At 34.1% G+C, this 18645-nt stretch overlaps 2 protein-coding genes across 4 annotated transcripts in view; one reads left to right on the forward strand and one right to left on the reverse strand.

The window, feature by feature from the left end:
- Positions 1–9340, reverse strand: part of LOC125651836 (phospholipid scramblase 2-like) — a 33461-nt gene extending 24121 nt beyond the window's left edge. The window contains exons 1-5 of one of the 3 annotated variants that reach the window (XM_048880636.2): positions 8693–8747; positions 6831–6878; positions 5826–5975; positions 2027–2065; positions 974–1009 (exon numbers count right to left, since the gene is read on the reverse strand). In XM_048880636.2, coding sequence (XP_048736593.1) covers positions 974–1009; positions 2027–2065; positions 5826–5975; positions 6831–6878; positions 8693–8699 — 280 coding nt within the window. In that variant the 5' untranslated portion in view covers positions 8700–8747. Of the gene's footprint in view, positions 1–973; positions 1010–2026; positions 2066–5825; positions 5976–6830; positions 6879–8692; positions 8802–9322 lie in introns of those variants that run through there. The other 2 variants (XM_056152840.1, XM_048880652.2) reach the window with 2 other exon arrangements.
- Positions 9341–12206: 2866 nt separating this feature from the next.
- The window catches only part of LOC125651876 (uncharacterized), a 15618-nt gene continuing 9179 nt past the window's right edge, over positions 12207–18645 (forward strand). Inside the window, exons 1-2 of the mRNA XM_048880710.2 lie at positions 12207–12445; positions 18099–18300. Coding sequence (XP_048736667.1) covers positions 12328–12445; positions 18099–18300 — 320 coding nt within the window. The 5' untranslated portion in view covers positions 12207–12327. The remainder of the gene's footprint in view (positions 12446–18098; positions 18301–18645) is intronic.

Below are 18645 nucleotides of genomic sequence, written 5' to 3' on the forward strand. Positions count from 1 at the left end.
AAAGGACATTAATAAAACTTTGAGTAACTGAGAATTCGAAGGTTGGGTCAAATCCAGAAATTAAAGATCTGACCATTATGGTTCAGATTTTATTGTAACCGGATTGCATATATACAATATCATGGTATTGTTTTGACATATTCTTCAAATTTTTACGTAACTGACTTGAATTCAACAACACAGAACTTTACCTTGCAGAGATGAAATATTTTTAAAAGTATATATATTTATTTGTTCTTTCTCATGTTAAGATAGATGCACATATTTACAAGACAAATTTCTCATACATAAGACAGTTTCACCGTCACTAACTACAAAAAAGCACAACTGTCACAATTTCCTGTCGCTTTACACGAAGCACACATTCTAAAAATAACAATGTTTCCTTGGCGTGTTTCTAAAATATTTTCTCAAAATTACTGTCTCCTTGTTAAGTCCAAACAAGTCGTAAATTATACCTATAGTCCAATTATATATCAAAAACAAGGTCCAAGTGGAAATAATCACATGCTTCATAATATAATGTATGCTCCACCACCATTTAGAGAGATCGAGAGTAAAAACAAAGAAATATGTTGTAAGGGATTCAAATTTCACTTCGCAAGATCAAAAGTTTGAGAGATCAAGATACATGCAGTTATATAGAGTAAAAAATAGGGACCAAGATTTCACTTGGAGAGATCAAAAGTTCCGAGTCATCGAGAGTCACCTGTAACAATCTTGTTAAACAGGATCACAATATCATACCTTTTACCATCATCCACTTGTCAACTTCATTTTCTGACCAGTCAACAAAGAGATCTGACAAATCGATTTCTTTTTTTGAAATGTTATTTCAAAAATGTTTCATCTAATTAAGTACATCACTGCCGCAAGAATTTGGTGGGCAATAACCAAGGCAAACTTCAATTATTTTCATGCAAGTCTAGCTCTTTTTTTTCAATATTTCTGGGTATACAGTTTTCAGTTCTACCTGGAGGTGTAGGAGGTACAATATAAGGAGTTCCTCCTGAAATTGTCCCCAACATTCAGCATGCATTTTAGATAATACTAGGTGATATGTGCATATATATTCATTATGAGATGAAAATGCAATAACTATGAATATCCTGGTCTTTCCCTGACCAAAACCTCCATGGGTGACAATGCTCACCTGAACAAGGTGCTCAGACATACAAGATATAAAGAAGACTAATAAAGTTGTGACACTTAAACCCCAGTTCTGCTCTGGCTTCAGTCTCATGGGATGAAATAAAAATTGGGCATTCCGAGATCGATACAAGCGTAAACAAACATGCACAGACAGAGTAACCCTCTTCCATATATGGGTAGTTTTCCTGGACTGTGGATATCATCTGTTAATATCAAACTAAATACACTGCACTTGAAATATTTTTCAAAATAGGTCTAGTATAACCTACCATCTCCCTTTTTTCATCAGCAAAAAACATGTAGCACTGCACCAAGTTTGATTGAAATTGGCTAAATGGTTCTAGAGAAGAAGTTCAAAATATGAAATGCTAAAAATATTCAATAGATCAATTTTAATCAAAAAAGCTAACTTGAGTCTCAGTAAAATTTCTTTAAAATGGCAAAACTTTCACCAAATTGACATACGAGATACTTATAATAAGATACAAGAATCTGGTGGTTTATAGATATAAGATCGAGTTAATAACTGTCATTTATCTTCCTAGAGATATTTTGGGGTATTCATGATCAGTCTAATATACATGCACAACAATAGGGTCTGTATAGGAAATAAACAAAATGAGAATTTCCTCCCAGACTTACAAACATCATCTTGATTGTGGATTGTTGAACTTCAGAACCAAATGATACATATAATGCATAATATAGTTTGATAAATAAATGATAAGTATGTACATGCTTACAGGAATATGATGCTTTGCATGCATGTGCATTTTATATGATACAGTTTTTACATAAAGAATTACCTATCATATTTTACACAGTGCTCATTAAAATTCCATTTTCACATGCAATAAATGAAATTCTTTGTTACCTGGTGGGGGTGGGGGCACTCCTTGCATGTATGGCTGCCCTACAATGTGTAAACAGTTGCACTGTGAATAACGTACATATATAGATAAACAACATTAGTCATATGGAGAAAACCTGTTTATACTGTACTCATCATAATCTCTCAGTGAGAATGGAACAACTCTTTTCAATACAGGAATGCTTGAAGATGGAGAGGGAGTGGTTTCTGTCAGGAATGATTGATTGATTGAATATTGTTTAACGTCCCTCTCGAGAATATTTCACTCATATGGAGACGTCACCACTGCCGGTGAAGGGCTGCAAAATTTAGGCCTATGCTCGGCGCTTATGGTCATTGAGAAGGGAGGGATCATTATCCTGCCACATCTATTGTGACAAGGGACCTCGGTTTTGCGGTCTCATCCAAAGGACCGCCCCATTTAGTCGCCTCTTATGACAAGCAAGGGGGGTACTAAGGACTTCTTCTAACCCGGATCCCCATGGGATTCCCTCGTCAGGAATGTAATGCTTTGGGCCAAGAAGGGAATGATCAGTTCAGGTTCAATTTCAAATTCTGCATTTTCAATCGTTTGGGCACTTTTTACATAGAGACATTGTGAGAAAAAAGGAAAAAAGAGGTGGGGGGGGGGGGATTTTCCCCTTCATTTTTTACACTGTATTTGGCAGCCGTTTTGTTCAATGTCACAATTTTGTCAAGTGATATATCGCACGACTTTACAAGCTGTGATGACCAGTTTTAAAAGTTGTTGAGAACATATTTAATCTATAATTATGTTCCCCAAACAAAGTTTGGGAACATATTGTTTTTACTCTGTTTCTTCTTCTTCTTATTATTATTATTCTTTTTCTCCGGTACTTTTTTGTCCGGTAGTGTTCTCAGAAACTACAAAAGGGATCGATATGAAACTTTCCAGGATGATAGTATAGCGTTTGTAGATGTGCATAGTGATAGTCATTTTGTTTGCACGTGCATGCACGCGCGCGCACGTGCATTGCAATTTTGGTACAAAAAATGGAAAATCAGAATATTGAAGGAAGCGATATAAAACCTAAATAGGATGATAGTATATCATTTGTACATATGAAAAATAATAGTTATTTTGCCAGCACGCGCACGCATGCGCGTGCACGCGCATTACAAAATTTGTACGCTAACTTTGGAATCAGTCTAACTTTTTTGTTGTTCATTGAAATGGCTTGAAATTCATATCATAGGTAGATATTGAGACCCTTAACTGATTTACATGGTCAAAATTACCAATTTGCACGCGCATGCACGTGCGCTTCATTTTGATTGGATAATGCTAAAACGTTTGTAACTATCTTATTTATGAAGCGAATGAGATGATATTCACAGCATATGTAGACAATATGTGTATCTATATGTTGGTGTAACAAAAAATGCCAACGCACACGCGCATGCGCGTGCAACGTTTTTTAAATGTTCAATTTTTAAAGGACGATAACGTTTTTGTTTTTCATCAAATTCTATTCATATTAGGGGTTTAGATGTATCTTGGTACTCCTTACAAATTGCTGTGGTTAGAATTACTGCTCAGCACGTGCATGCACGTGTGCTGATTTCTGATTGGACGATTTTAAAATCGCTATAACTTCCTTATATTTGGTGGAAACGTTATGAAATTCATACTGTGGGTATATGATACAAATGCCTGTTGAACGACATCAACAAAAATTCGGAATCATACACGCGTGCGCGTGTATGCACGTGCAACGCTTTCTTTCATTTCTTGGTACTGAAATGACCATATTGAACGTACTACATGTAATTAAAGGCTAAAATAAAATGATTTTTTCCTATAGATTCACAAGGACATCATTTTTTAATTGGGGGAGGTTTGGGGAACATCTGTAACGGTCCCCGTTACAATTAGAACTAGTTAATCTATTGAAACAAAATTTTGAATCAAATACCTTGCACCTTGTTTTCATTCTTTTTTATATTACTAAATCTGAAGATATTTTAGATTCAATTTTAATAACATCAACATTAAACTAAGAAATGTCAATAGTTTCGGATATGATTTTGAAATAATTTTCCATTCACTGCAGAGATATTTGAAAAAGATACCAGTTTGTACTTGTATCATTTCTTAGGAACCTTATTAATGCAATAGTTGTAATTGTACTATTTATAGCTTGTTAACCTTGTATTCATTGACCTAAAAAGAAATATAAAATAAAAATGTTCAGTACATGTAATTACAGTCATATATTGAGGAGGATGAAACAGACTATAACTTATTGAGATATGATATTTTATTGACAATTATTTATTCTGTTTGAAATGTTGGATTGCGTGACCTTTCATAAGGGTGTACAGATGGTGTTATCTGGTTATAAGGAATCTGCAAGAAGCAACTTCGCCCCTGTTTCGCTGTTGTTATTGTTTGTTCGGTAAATATTAGATTTACCATATTCATCCTATTGAGTGCCCGGGGTGCTTAGAAAAGTGGAAATGGGAGTGGTTATTTAAACTTTGTGTTGAAATATTTCCAATGAAATTTTGACTGTTGAGAAATGTTGAAATAAATATTAAATTCTGAATGTGTTATTGTTTTAGTTTCCTTTACAATGATGTAATCTACTCAGGTCTTGCATGTATTTATTGATTTATTTTTCAAATCATCAAAACAACTCTTGATTTCTCACTTCACAAGTTTACATCTGCACTTGAAAACTACACTTGAAATTATAATACGCAAATAATTCATTTGAATTTTCCAGCAATTTCACCAAAAAATATCAAATCTATATATCATTATAACTTTGTAAGAATTAAATACAATTAAAGGGGCATGGACAGGATTTGACCTAAATTTTTTTTTTTTATTTTTTCCATTTTTGATGTTTACAATGCTTAACTAAGGTACATGTATTTCTAATGGTCAGTAAAAATTTCAATGTCAGTTGTCGAGTTAAATGAGAGATGTAGAGCTCACAATTCTTTGTTATGTAAACAAAGCTCATGCCATGGGCACATGATTGGAATTTTTTCTTCTTTTGAGACTCTTTTATAACAATGATCCAGAAAAAATCGACGTCACATATTTCTTGTTCTTTTCATCAACAAAATCATTTCTGCATCAAAATTCAACACCTCTTTTCCAATTTTTTCTTCAGTAAGTTTACTTAATTTTAGAGTACTCTTAATCATATTTGATAAACCTTAAAATATTATGCTAAATGAAGAGCAATAGTCTTCTTTCACCCCAGGCCGAGCGCCATGTTGATCTATAAGGACCTTATAACGCTTGGTGAGTTTCGAATCAAACAGTTTTTATATAATGAAGGAACACTTTGGTCTAGGAACAAAACACCTCAAACTGAATGCTTTAAATGAAATGGTTTGGTATGAGCACGGAATGATTCTAGTTGAGAACAGAATGGTTCATTACGTGTAGTTGTACCTTTCAAGATCTGCACAATGAACCTATAACAATATGTCTTATTTAATGTAAAATCAAAATAAAATGTGTTTGTGAAACACTAAGTATAATTATGTACCTGAGCATCGCCAAATACAAATTTGGCAATATTTTTACCTTGCTCTTCATGATCAACCTTGACATTTAAGAATCATACAGCTCTGACTATGTATGAAGTTTCTGAATTGTTCTATAGAGTAACATGTGACATATACGATCAAGATTGACGTTCTGGACAGTAGAAAGACAAGACCAAAAACAATATGCCCCTGGATCTTCAATCTCAGGGCATAGTGAATGCTTTAGAAAAGTTATAAATGAAACAACAGAGACATAATTAATTTTGCCTACCAGGTGGTGGTCCATAACCAGGCTGCATCCCATACTGTTGAGGTGGTTGCCCATACCCCTGTTGTGGTTGTCCATATTGTCCTGGGGGAGGGCCATATTGTCCTGGGGGAGGGCCATATTGTTGAGGAGGAGGTCCACCTTGCTGTTGATCTGCACATTTAAAATTGTTGTCAGTATTATTTTTATTCATGTCAAACATGCTTTATCGATAAAATACACTAAAAAAGATTGAGTTTGTATGCAATACTGATATAAACAATATCAAACATTTGTTGATTGAGCTAAAAGGTAACTTTTATATCTTTGTCAAATGGTACCCAAGAATAAAATTGATATTTCCTGAGACTGTGGGAAAAAACAGCCAATTATTGACAATAAATCAAATCTTAAAGTCAAAGCAGTGATTAAGATGACAAAAAATCTACTTGGGACTACTTTGAGCTAATGGAATTCAACAAGTATGAAGGATTTGGCCAGTGCTAAAACAATGTCTGATAAATAATCTCTTTATATTGTTTTGGTATAAAACAATTACAGAATGGGTAATTCAGGAAATAGCAAATTTGCCACATCAGGAAATACTTGCAAGATAGTTTTTTTTGTCTCAGGAGACCATAAATTTGCTATTTTCCTCATACCCATTCTATAACTGTATACTATTGGCCTACGTTGACAAAACCTACAGTTTTCTGCCACCCCTGCAATTGTTCATTCTTTTACACATAATCATATGATACATTTTAATTGAATGCAGACTTCTCTCTTTGTCTAAGAAAATTCAGTTTGCTGATGATGTAAAATTCCAATTAAATTTACTAAAGTGAACACGAGAGTGGCAAACTGGAACCCTCGACTTGCAAAGATGAATTAAGTTTGAGTATTTTAATGGTAAATGATTCTCTTCTTATTACTATTCATTCAGTTTGGTTGCTTGATGTCCAGCAGTGAATAGAGTCACAGTAAATTTATATCTACAGTCTCAGATTTTTATCCATTTACACATACCCTGGTAACCTGGAGGAGGTCCTTGCTTGACGTCCATTGTTCTTTGTCCTACAAATTAAAGATAATATAGTTACGAATTACACTACAGTAGGAATATATATCATGCCTTTACACAAAACCAAATCCCAAATAATCATGACGCAAAACGAAAAAACAGGTCGAGGCTAGGTACACAATGTTTCTAAATCAGACATACAAAGATAATAAATTGCTTTCAAAGTCTTATATCTGCATGTGGTAAACATGGTAATCTCGGACAGGTTGTGAAGGCCTTCCAGCTCAGAGACCAACTAGGATTAATAATACAATTCAATTTAAAGTTTCTTGAATTCAAAATTTGGGATTCTAGCAGACAAGTATTTAACCAATTCATATATACATAATTATATAATAGTATTGTGCAAAAAAAAATAAAAAATCCAGATTTCATTTGCTGTCAACTTTTCCACTTACAAACTTACAAAATCATCATAGAAACAGAAAACTGTCTTTTCTTTAATAAAACTGGTAACAAACCATCCCTTCCTCTCATTCATACTCATCGGCACTTGGGAAATAATTTGAGCAAACCTGAATATTTATCATGTCAGGAAGCATCCACATGTTTCATCTTTTCTGGCCCAGTGGTTCTTGAGAAGATTTATAAATAACCCAGAGCTCTTAAAAAGTGTCGGTATGTCGGATTATCTGATAAAAATATCAAATGTCCAACACAAGTTACTTCATTATTGGTCCCGATGTCTGACATTTTCATCGGGTTCGAAGTTTTGTTTTTGAAAAAGGAAGGCGGCAAATTGGACAATTAAATACCAGAATGTAAATGGGAGTACTGGAGTAGATCAATTTCATAGGAAAAGGGTGAAAATTATAGACTGTTGATATTACCCTTATTTGTATCTGTGGAGGTCCAAGTTGTATACATAATACATATGCCGATATTCGAGTTCAGTTAAAGTTTTCTCTGCAGCGAGTTTCAAACCCGTTCATCACTCTATACTCTATAGATACATCTTCTTGATAACGTTCAAATGATTGATTGGAAGGGAGAAGATAAAGAAAGAGAGGTTGAGGGGGAGAGAAAGTTGTAGATTGATTGATTGAATCTTGCTTAATGTCTCTCTCTCTCTCTCTCTCTAGAGAGAGAGAGAGAGAGAGAGAGAATTTTTTATTCATATGGAGACGTCACCAAAATCGGTGAAGGGCTTCAAATTTAGGCCTTTGCTCGGGGCTTACGGCCATTGAGAAGTGAAGGTTCTTTAGCGTGCCACACCTACTGCAACACAGGACATCCGTTTTTAAGGTCCTCTATGAGGACCCGTGACATTCAGACCTGATGCCGAGCGTTTGGCAATGAAACTGTCGCTACCTGTTTTAACGACTTAGGTCTGTCTCGGCTGGGATTCGAACACCGGCCTTCTGCATGCGGGGCGAACGCTCTAATCTCTAGGCCACCGCAGCGATCGAAAGTTGTAGAAATGGACATAAATAAAGTTATTTGGAAAGTAAAAGCACATGAGATAGTATGAGTATGTTGAGACAGTGAGATTCAAAAAAGAATTCTTAAACTTATTTGTGAAATTAAAATAGAGTATGAATCAAAGATTATATTTGAATAAATTTATGAAAACTAAAAAAATGATCAATTTTGTTTGGGCTGACACTTGTTTAATTAGTTCAATCACATCAGACTTCTGTAAAAAGATGGTTATGCAAGAAATAAATATATGGTAAAACTTAATGGGAACTTACTTTTGTCATACTGCTGTAAGGCGAAATGAACTCCAAGAACTCATTTCAATAATGCCAACAATAAATTGCACAATTATTATATATTATGAAAAATCCTGGCTTAATATACATACTTAACATTTTTCTTGCAGTCTTCTCTATTTTATTTCTTTGACTGTTTATAAACAAGCTTGTTTCATATTATTATAGTTACAATTAGGTGCTGGAGTGCTGACTCTACAAATGATGCAAGTTCTTAGGGCTGATGAAATACATACATGTATGTGACTGTTGAAGTTTTTTTTTTACTTTACATAAAGTGTAAAAAATTGTTTTTCAATTCTTACATCTGAATATTCTGTTGTATTTTGTTCCTGTACGATGTAACCAAGCCATCCTAGATACGTCTGATTATAGCAATGACAGAGAGGAACAGATCTTGAACATGAATAGTTCAAAAGAACAGTGAGAGAAAGAGAGAGATGTAATCAAGAATACCTGGATTCCTAATATTAGACAGTATAAATAACTGTATTAATTTTTCACTGTATCTCCAATTTAACAATCGTAAATTTCAATCAGTATTTGGCCTATTAAAATTTATAAATTTGTAAACACTAAAATTGATTCCGGGTATTTCGCAATTCCTGGCATTCGTGTGATTGGAAACTTTCAGTTTCAGACACACAAAAAAGATGCACAATAAGTATATAATGTATCATATATCATACTGAGTACATACGTCCTGAAATAAGCAAACTCACTTGTTAAAACACAACTTCCACCCTATGTTACTAATTACTTTCACAACCCAACAGCAAATACAGCGTCACCTGAGAGGCAAACGGTAAATGTAGTACGACCGAGAGCCGAAAGATCAAAGCCTCTCTAGATGTAAATGATTTTATGTCTTTGCTAAATGTTCAGGATTACGATTTTTCAACACATAATTTGAGACACCTTTCTTAATACTGGATATAATGATAGAGAACTTTGTATTGCCATTTTTCTTCATCTGTTCCACATATAAACTGGTAAATTGCCTGGAATTATAAACGTACACGGTACACTACCGGAGTTTATACTTAGTACGACCGAGAGCCGAAAGATCAAAGCCTCTCTAGATGTAAATGATTTTATGTCTTTGCTAAATGTTCAGGATTACGATTTTTCAACACATAATTTGAGACACCTTTCTTAATACTGGATATAATGATAGAGAACTTTGTATTGCCATTTTTCTTCATCTGTTCCACATATAAACTGGTAAATTGCCTGGAATTATAAACGTACACGGTACACTACCGGAGTTTATACTTACCACAAAGCGCGGGTAAATTATTTAATGTTCTTGTGAGTTTCAACATTCTGTCTTCTTATTTTCTATTAATGATATAATATTCGTGCCGATTTTGATTTTTACAACACAAATGCTGTAATTTAAAGTGAGGATAAAATTCAAAGATTTGTTGAATTTTAGATTTATCATTATCAGATCGGATCAGTAATGAATATTCAATAAATTGAATTTTGATCATTTTTTATTATGCTATTGTGCGATTTTCAGTATAAGTACACTGCAGATTTCCCCCGTTTTCTTTTAAATCAAATATCTTGATCCTATGGGTAGATGCTATGTAAGGCAAGCATATGCGGAGGGATGGCGATACACGCAGCCAGTTAATTAATTGTTTATGTAAAAGGTATGACGTCTGTGATTTATATTGGTATACAGACGTCATAACTCAGTAGTGTCTGTGGATGGAGGGTCCGAACCCATCACCCCTGGGATTGGTAGAAAATAGATACACTTGCATGCCTATTTGAATGATGCATTTCCATTTGTGATATTTATATAAGTTACATGTACATGTTAGTCCGTAGTTTCAATTGGACCCCTAAAAATACATGAAGTTCCTAGCAGGAGGGAATTTCTGGATCCGATCATATACAAGTAACTGCGCTTGCTCTATATAACGGTAGCTCCGTCAAGATATACTATTGAGGATGGTATCTCTGGTTTCGAATAATTGATTGAAGAGAAAATTTCAAAGTTTGGGTGGAATTTGAATTTTTTCTTCTTCAATTTTTTAAAATTGAATGACCCCATCATAACAACATCTAATTGATTTCATTAAATCACCGACAAAGATGGTATTTCCATCTGAAAGAAATGCTCTTAGATCAATAAACAATAAATAATCTTCCTATGCTGTGAGAGCTATCGAACGAAATACTACCTTTCAAATAAAGCAAGTACTATAAAGTAAAAAAAAAAGAAGAATAAAACGGACCGTCAAAAAACCCAACAAACAAAAAAAAAAAAAAAAAAAAAAAAAAAACCCAACCAAAAAAAAAAAAAAAAAAAACCCCAACAAAGCAAGTACTACGTGTATTATTTTCTATCTATAATATCAAATGTGTACAAACAACATTGCTTTGTGAAGGGGACTCCAAGACATTTATGAAACTGTTCCCACTACAAAATGTAGTTCAACATCAAAACACCTCGTTTCTATACTGTTCTTCTGGATTATTTTCCCCCAAAGATTCGATCCTCTTGACTATATTGGTCTCTGCAGGCCAAAAGACCATAAGGTGGGGGATCTTTGCGAATTTATGGGGGGGGGGGATATTACTATTTTGAGAGATCATTTCAAATTAATCAGATTAACCCAGGAACTGAAACAGGCAGCTATACCAAACTATACAGTCATGTATTTAGTACTTAAAATATGTAGATATTATACAAATGGAAGGTCGAGGAACATTTTTACTTTCTTGTGAATTAAAGGGACTGATTCACGATTTCCCCCAAAATTTTGGTTTTCACTTTTAATGATCAAAATCTATTGTCTAATGTGTTTAAAAGATTTCACATAAAAATTAAGGTTATACATCATCACAGAAGCTCATTTTAGAGAGTTTATTATTTGTTTTGTAAACAAAGATTGCAGTATGTTATTGTTTACGAAATTTTCAAAAGAAATGGATGTTATTAGGCCTATATCTTTCATATTTCAAGCATTCTTTGGGTAAAATGTGTCATCTAAACGTTGAATTTGTGATTGACATTTCACTGGTTTGTCTGTAGATACATGAAAAGAATCGTTACATAACTCAGATTTAAGGCTAAAACATTGGTTTTATTCTTGCGTACACAAGGTAAAAATTTTGGCTGTCAACATTAAATCAGTTATATTTTTAATGTTTAACATCAAAAATGAAAAGAAAATATTTTTTAAAAAATCGTGAACCAGTCCCTTTAGGCCCTAATGATGATATTTTTTAAAAAACATTAAAAAAAACAAAAAAACAACAACAACCAAAAAATAACCCGCTGTTGGAGTAAATTAATTTTATTAGAGTTTTTCAAATTCATCCTTAATTAATATCAATTCTTGATGCGAGAACAAGTATCTCATAATTTATTAAAAATGCACAGCATGCTTTTATCTGCAAGCGGCAGGATTTTAGCATGCGTTGAAGTGTTTTTAGAGACGTAAATCGTAAGATTTAAATTCAATGCGAACAATTGCAGAAAGGACACTTGATTAAAAGACACCCCTCCATATACCGGGAAAATTTTGATAGGTTTGATTGGTTTTTCTCTTTGTGTGGAAGACAATGACTTCCTGTATTGATTTTTATTCCTGCTGTCAGTCACTCCGAGTTGGTGTGTGTACACATTCGTGCAGATGTTTGTTTCTCAGCTATAATTATGATGATTTTACGTTTATAAACACGCCAGCAAACCAAGACTCGTGGAATGGGTTACTTGATCATATTTGTCCTCTTTCACCTTGCAGTCATAGTGATTGCCGATAATGCAGTTGTTGAATTTCACATCGAACGGAATCACGACAAGAAACCCTGCACTTATTTTGGTAAGGCCTCCACATGTTATTTTCATTGATTTTTTCTTTCTTTCGAAGATTTCCTCCTAACGTATAAGCAACTAACGGTTATTTAATTTACAGTTCAGGATCTATTATTCTTGGGTAATGGTACGTTTAAATAGTAGCCTAATGCAATGTAATCTGACATTACATTATTCATGTAATGAGGTGTAATGGTCCCATTTTTCGATTACAAGTAATATTGTAATGTAATGCATTACTTTTATAAAAATATCAGTAATGGTAATTTCTTTTCAATTACATTTCTTATTTTCCGAAATATCATATTAATAATTTTTATGTCACCTGAATAAACTCAAGTGATTGCAATGGGTCAGCATCCGTAAGGCATTCACAGTTAAACATTTTTAACTTCTTGATAACTTATAATGATAGTTAAAAGAAAAATTCTTTTCAAAGAGGTATAGCGCATTTGCTGACGAAACGGCCGACTCAGAAATCTAAATGGACAACACCGGTTTCCAATAATAGACTGGCGTGTTATATTTAATACGAGGCCAACGTTTTTGATGTTTCGTTAACCAAGATAAATAACTGCTGCAGTTTAGCATTACTTACATTTATATGAGTCGTTCTTTAATCAATAAACCATTTTCCTATTTGGAATGATGAACAGTAAAATATTTTCATAGGTGCATTCATATTACACAACAACCCTTTTACATATGGCACTACTTAATTAACTCGCTGTCTTTTTCTGACTTGACTGCAGCACCTTTAATATATTTCATCAGTTCATTTGCCTTTGGTTAATAATTCGAGTGTTTAGCTTTGCCTAAATAGCATATGACAGTTGCTACATGAGTTTTTATATTTACTTTTGAGAATTAAGTCAAACTGTATAACAGTTCTTTTCCTCCCTTGACCTATTTTTACTTATTACATGTTGTGCATTTGTGCCCTTTTTCTTGTAGTTTTGTTTAGCTTTTCGTCAGCCACGTTACGGTTTGAAAATCCTGTGCACACAGGATAATGTTAGTGTAAACAAACGGAACTACAGTGATCTCGGAATAAATTCTCTTACTTTAAGTCGTAACTTGCAAATATTGGAAGTTATGATGAAAATAACTAATATTTGTTATAATATATGTATCACATTTATAACACACCCCATCAAGAAAATGACCCAAAAAAATGAAAAGCGAAAAAAAAAAATCGGAAAATATTGGACTTGAACTCGAAATGTATGGAAGATAATCGAGCACCTTAACCACTAGGCCACCCAGGCATGTAAGTTTAAAGGTTTAACATTTGACAGGCTGCTATCTCTCGATCAAGGTAAATTTTGAGAACAATTTCTTCATATTTTATCCATTTTCAACAAGAGGGCCACATTAAACCAAATTTCCTTAAATGGACTTATGTACAGACGAACTCAAGTAAAACAATTTCGTTGTTTTATTTCTGGTTTAGGGTGGCCTTTTGCAACAGTTTGCAATTTTTTATGCCCATTACGTTACATCTACTATATACTCTATATAATCACAGTGATGTTTATGCTTATCAAATAAATATACTATCAACAAATAGATATCTTTATTAAGTAATTTGGGTAAACACAAGTATAAACTGACATTGTATAGCAGAATATTTGTAAAAAATTATATTCAAGAAAAAAGTATTTCTGTAGGCGAAATTGCATACCAAGTGTGCTATACTCCTTTGGGATGAAGTATCTTTGGGACAAAGTTGACATAAATTGTAAATTTCAGAACTCCTGCCCCCTTTGTCCCAAAAATGAATTTTTGGGACAAGAGGAAGATAAATTGTAAATTGTAAAACCCCAGGGGCCTTTGGGGTGGGGCAAAAACTGCCAAAATTGTCTAATTTTCAAAAACCATCTTCTCTATAACCACACATCTGTAAGAAAAACTAAATTTATGCAAAGTGATTTAGAGCAGGAAGGCCTCTACCTGAAATGCAAAATTCATGATCCCCAGAGTAGAGGTTCTGACTACAGGGCAGGGCCAAACGTTTATGTATAAAACATTAAAAAAGCATCTTCTTTAATGCTATTGATACTAAATTAAAAGTAAATGGACATTTAGAAGGAGCAGGTAACCCTTTACCATTATTTTCATGATCCCAGGGGTAGGGAATTTGATATCAGGGTGAGGCTAAATTGGTCATAGTTGTAGTGACTAAGTGACTAACAATTGAACATACATGTATTTAACTTTTTGATAACTACATGTACCATTCCATTTATTTTTTAAATTTGGTATGAAGCATGTTTGGGACAAGGATGGCATAATTTGTAAATTTCAGGACTTCTGCACCTCTGGAGCCCTAGGGCTGGAGTAAAAATTGCCATATATTGACCAATATTAAAAAAATTTCTTCTCTACAACTGCACATTGTAAGAAAAACTAAAAGCGTAGTCATGTAGAGCAGGGAGTCCTTTACCAAAATTGTGAATTTCATGATCCCCAAGGTAGAGGTTCTGGCTCCAGGGTGGGGCCAAAACTTGGTATATATAGTGTATATGTGTAAAACATAATATCTTCTTTAATGCTATTAAACTAAATAGATATCAAGAAGGAGTAGGTAGTCCTGTACCAATATATAAGTTTCATGATCCCAGGGGTAAAGGTTTTGGTTCCAGGGTGGGGGCAAAATTATTATAGTGATTATTGTCGAGCTATCGTTTGAAAGGCATCTTTAAGTTTGCTGATATGGTATAAATATTAAATGCATATTTAGGAAAAGCAGAAAAGGATGCACCAAAATTGTGAATTTTGCAACCCGAAGGTTTTGACTCTAGGATAGACCCAAATTAGTCATATCGTGTTAATGCTACCTATATTATGTAAAGTCTTTTGGTATAGGCACTTGGGGCATTTAAGTTTTAAGAACACGTAGGCACTTGGGGCATTTAAGTTTTAAGAACACACCTTGTTTTATACTGTTGCTGAATACATGTATTAGAATTTAGCTTAGATATGCCGAACAGGAATTTTTTTTGCTAGATTTCATAGCCCTTGGGGCTTATGTGATACTCAGGTGACCAATAAGGCCTTTGGGTCTCATGTTAGTTCATCTGAGCCAAAGGCTCAAGTGATCTTTTCTGATCACATTTTGTCCATCTGTCTTTCCATAAACTTTTGATATTTTCTACTTCTTTTCTATACTGCTGGGCCAATTTCAATGAAAAATTGTCATAAAGCATCTTTGGGTGAAGCGGAATCAAAATTGTTCAATTGAAGGGACATGTCCTCTTGAAAGGGGAGAAAATCAAGAAAATGCAAAAATAAGGTGGAATATATCTTACGGTTACAAAATATACTAAAGACTGCTATTAATTTGTTTACCTTTAATTTATTAGTAAGAGATAAAATCAAATTTAAAAGATATCAATTAGCAATATGACAATGAGGACTTGTGTTCTAATCTCAAACAAAACACCCATTTCTGAACACAGCAGTTTTGTCTGAGATCTGCCAAGTATGTTGAAGTCCAACTGTAGGAAATTGATATGTTATGCAATCAAAACAATGGACTTTAAATGGAGTGAATCACATGTTAGACTGAATTTATAGGGCTAGACCTGGAAATCTGTACAATTTTTCATCTTGTGTGAATTTTAATGTGCAGGTGTGAATGGGTTGAAAAAGCGTGAATTTTGTGTACAGTCTGTACATATCATATGTATGCTGATATATAGGAAAACTCTTTAAAAATCTTCTCAAGAATCACCAGGCTTTAAAAATCTTCTCAAGAATCACCAGGCCATAAAAGTGAAAATTTACACAAAAACTTCATGACATAGAGTAGTTAAATACTTTATGATATTGATGAAGGTTTGGTTTTCTTAAAACTTGGTTAAATGTTAAGGTCAACATCAGAAAGTCAGATAACACAGTTAGTTGTTGAAACAAAGTTCATTAATGTTGATTGTTTTGGGTAAGGTAATGCAACAATATGGAATCAAAATTTCTAATGAAAACAAAAATTGTAAAATAAAAATAATTAAAAAAAAAACCCAAATCTTTGAAATCACAACAGCATGCAGGGCCAAGGTGACTCAGGTGAGCGATGTGGCCCATGGGTTTCATGATTTATTTTTGGATGAATCTGATTAAATCACTTACAGGGGTCTTTTCAAAAGTTAAAAAATCCATTCTTGAAATTAAAGACTTGTCTTTCTAGGTCACCTGAATCATTCAGGTGACCTATTGCTATCTGTTTTTGTCCGTCGTCGTGCGTTAACATTTGAACATTTTCAGCTTCTTCTCTGAAACCCCTGAACCAATTTCAACCAATTTTGGCATATAGCATCTGTGGGTAGAGGGGAACAAAAATTGTGAAATTCGTGATCCCTGCCCCTCTGGGGCCTGAGGGGTGGGGCAAAAACCATCAAAATGCGTGTAATTTTAAAAAATCTTCTTCTTTACTCCTGGACATCAAGAAGCCAAACTGTGGGCATAATTATAATGAGCGTTGAGCCCTCTACCAAAATTGTGAAATTCATGGCCCCTGGGGCAGGGGTTCTTGTGTTAGGGTGGGGCTCTATTGGTCATATAGTGAAAATGTAGAAATTCTTTGAAAATCTTCTTCTCTGTCTCTGGGTATTAAGTAGACAAACTAATAGCATGGTAATGATGAGCAAGGATGCCTCTTTAAAAATTGTGAAATTCATGGCCCCTGGATCAGGGGTTCTGGTGCTAGGGTGGGGCTCTATAAGTCATATATTGAAAATGCATTATTTCTTTGAAAATCTTCTTCTCTGTCCTTGGGTATTAAGTAGACAAACCAATAGCATGGTTATGATGAGCAAGGATGCCTCTTTCAAAATTGTGAAATTCATGGCCCCTGGGTCAGGGGTTCTGGTATTAGGGTGGGGCCCTATTGATCATATAGTGAAAATGCATTTTATTTCTTTGAAAATCTTCTCCTGAGAACCATTTCCTTGAAAGACATCAAACTTGATACACTGGTTCCCTTGTAGAGTAAATGGCTCTGTTGATTTTGCGGTCATCAGATCAAAGGTTAAAAATCGAACTAAAAATGCAAAGATCTACACCCTTAAAAATATCTGAGTACCCTTTGCTCGACAGAGGTCAGACTTGATGCACTGGTTCCTTTCGGAGAAGATGACCATTGTAGCTAATAAAATCACAAAGACAAGGGTAAACTGAATAATAGGAATATATACAACTACTCAATACTTTAAGAACCCTTTGCTTGACAGACATGAAATTATTATGTATATTGGTTTTATCTAAGGAGTAAATAACCCTTTTCTTTATGATGTCTCAGACCTAGGTTTTTTAAAAAGGATTATTGATTGAACATAAAAATGACACATGTACTTCATGACCACATAGCTATTCAATGTTTCTTCCATCCAAAAGTAAAATTCTTATATTTAAACACAAACCTAATTCAAACATTGGAAGGTTGTTACATTATACTCAGGTGACCTAAAAGGCCCCTGGGCCTCTTGTTTTTTAAAGAGTTTATTCAATGGTGATTGATATAATGATTTAATGCAAAACTTCATTTGATAATGCATTACTCGGTAACATCTCAAAGTAATTGGCCCCAGGTCTGGTACAGTTACATATCTGAGTAAACAGACATTTTTTCATTTATAATTGTTTTAAATTGACTGTTTTAGAGAGTAACCGAGTTGCTGTAGCAGTCGAGGGGTTGATAAATTGTACTTGGTATGCCCCCAAAGCCTGCTGCAAACGTACAGAAGTTACCTCTGTGTTCGCTGATATGCCACCTTTGTATGGAGCCTCTAAAGACTGCACCAATCACATGAACTACATGATGTGCTATTTTTGTGCACCGGATCAAGTGCACTGGTATCATAAGTAAGGAATAATGTATGTTCTATTGTATGGTAGTTATGGAGGATGGAGCCAAATACAGTAAACCTGAAAGATATATATATATGTATATACACACATGTATGTGATATGTGTGTGTGAGAGCTAGTGTGTGCGCTTGTGTGGACTAAGTTCCGACAACACTTGATACCTGTAAGTGTCGGATCTACAACGTGGATACAAGGTCAAATGCAAGAATAAAAGGCACTAAGATGACACAAACAGTATTGGATAGTCAAATTTTCAAGATGACCTGTCCCTTCCTCGGGACAAAGAAAAAGTCTACGTAAGATGGCTAAAAATACATGCTAAAAAATGTGCCCTGTTCTA

Source organism: Ostrea edulis, chromosome 1 (assembly GCF_947568905.1).
Source record: "Ostrea edulis chromosome 1, xbOstEdul1.1, whole genome shotgun sequence".
Taxonomy (NCBI): domain Eukaryota; kingdom Metazoa; phylum Mollusca; class Bivalvia; order Ostreida; family Ostreidae; genus Ostrea; species Ostrea edulis.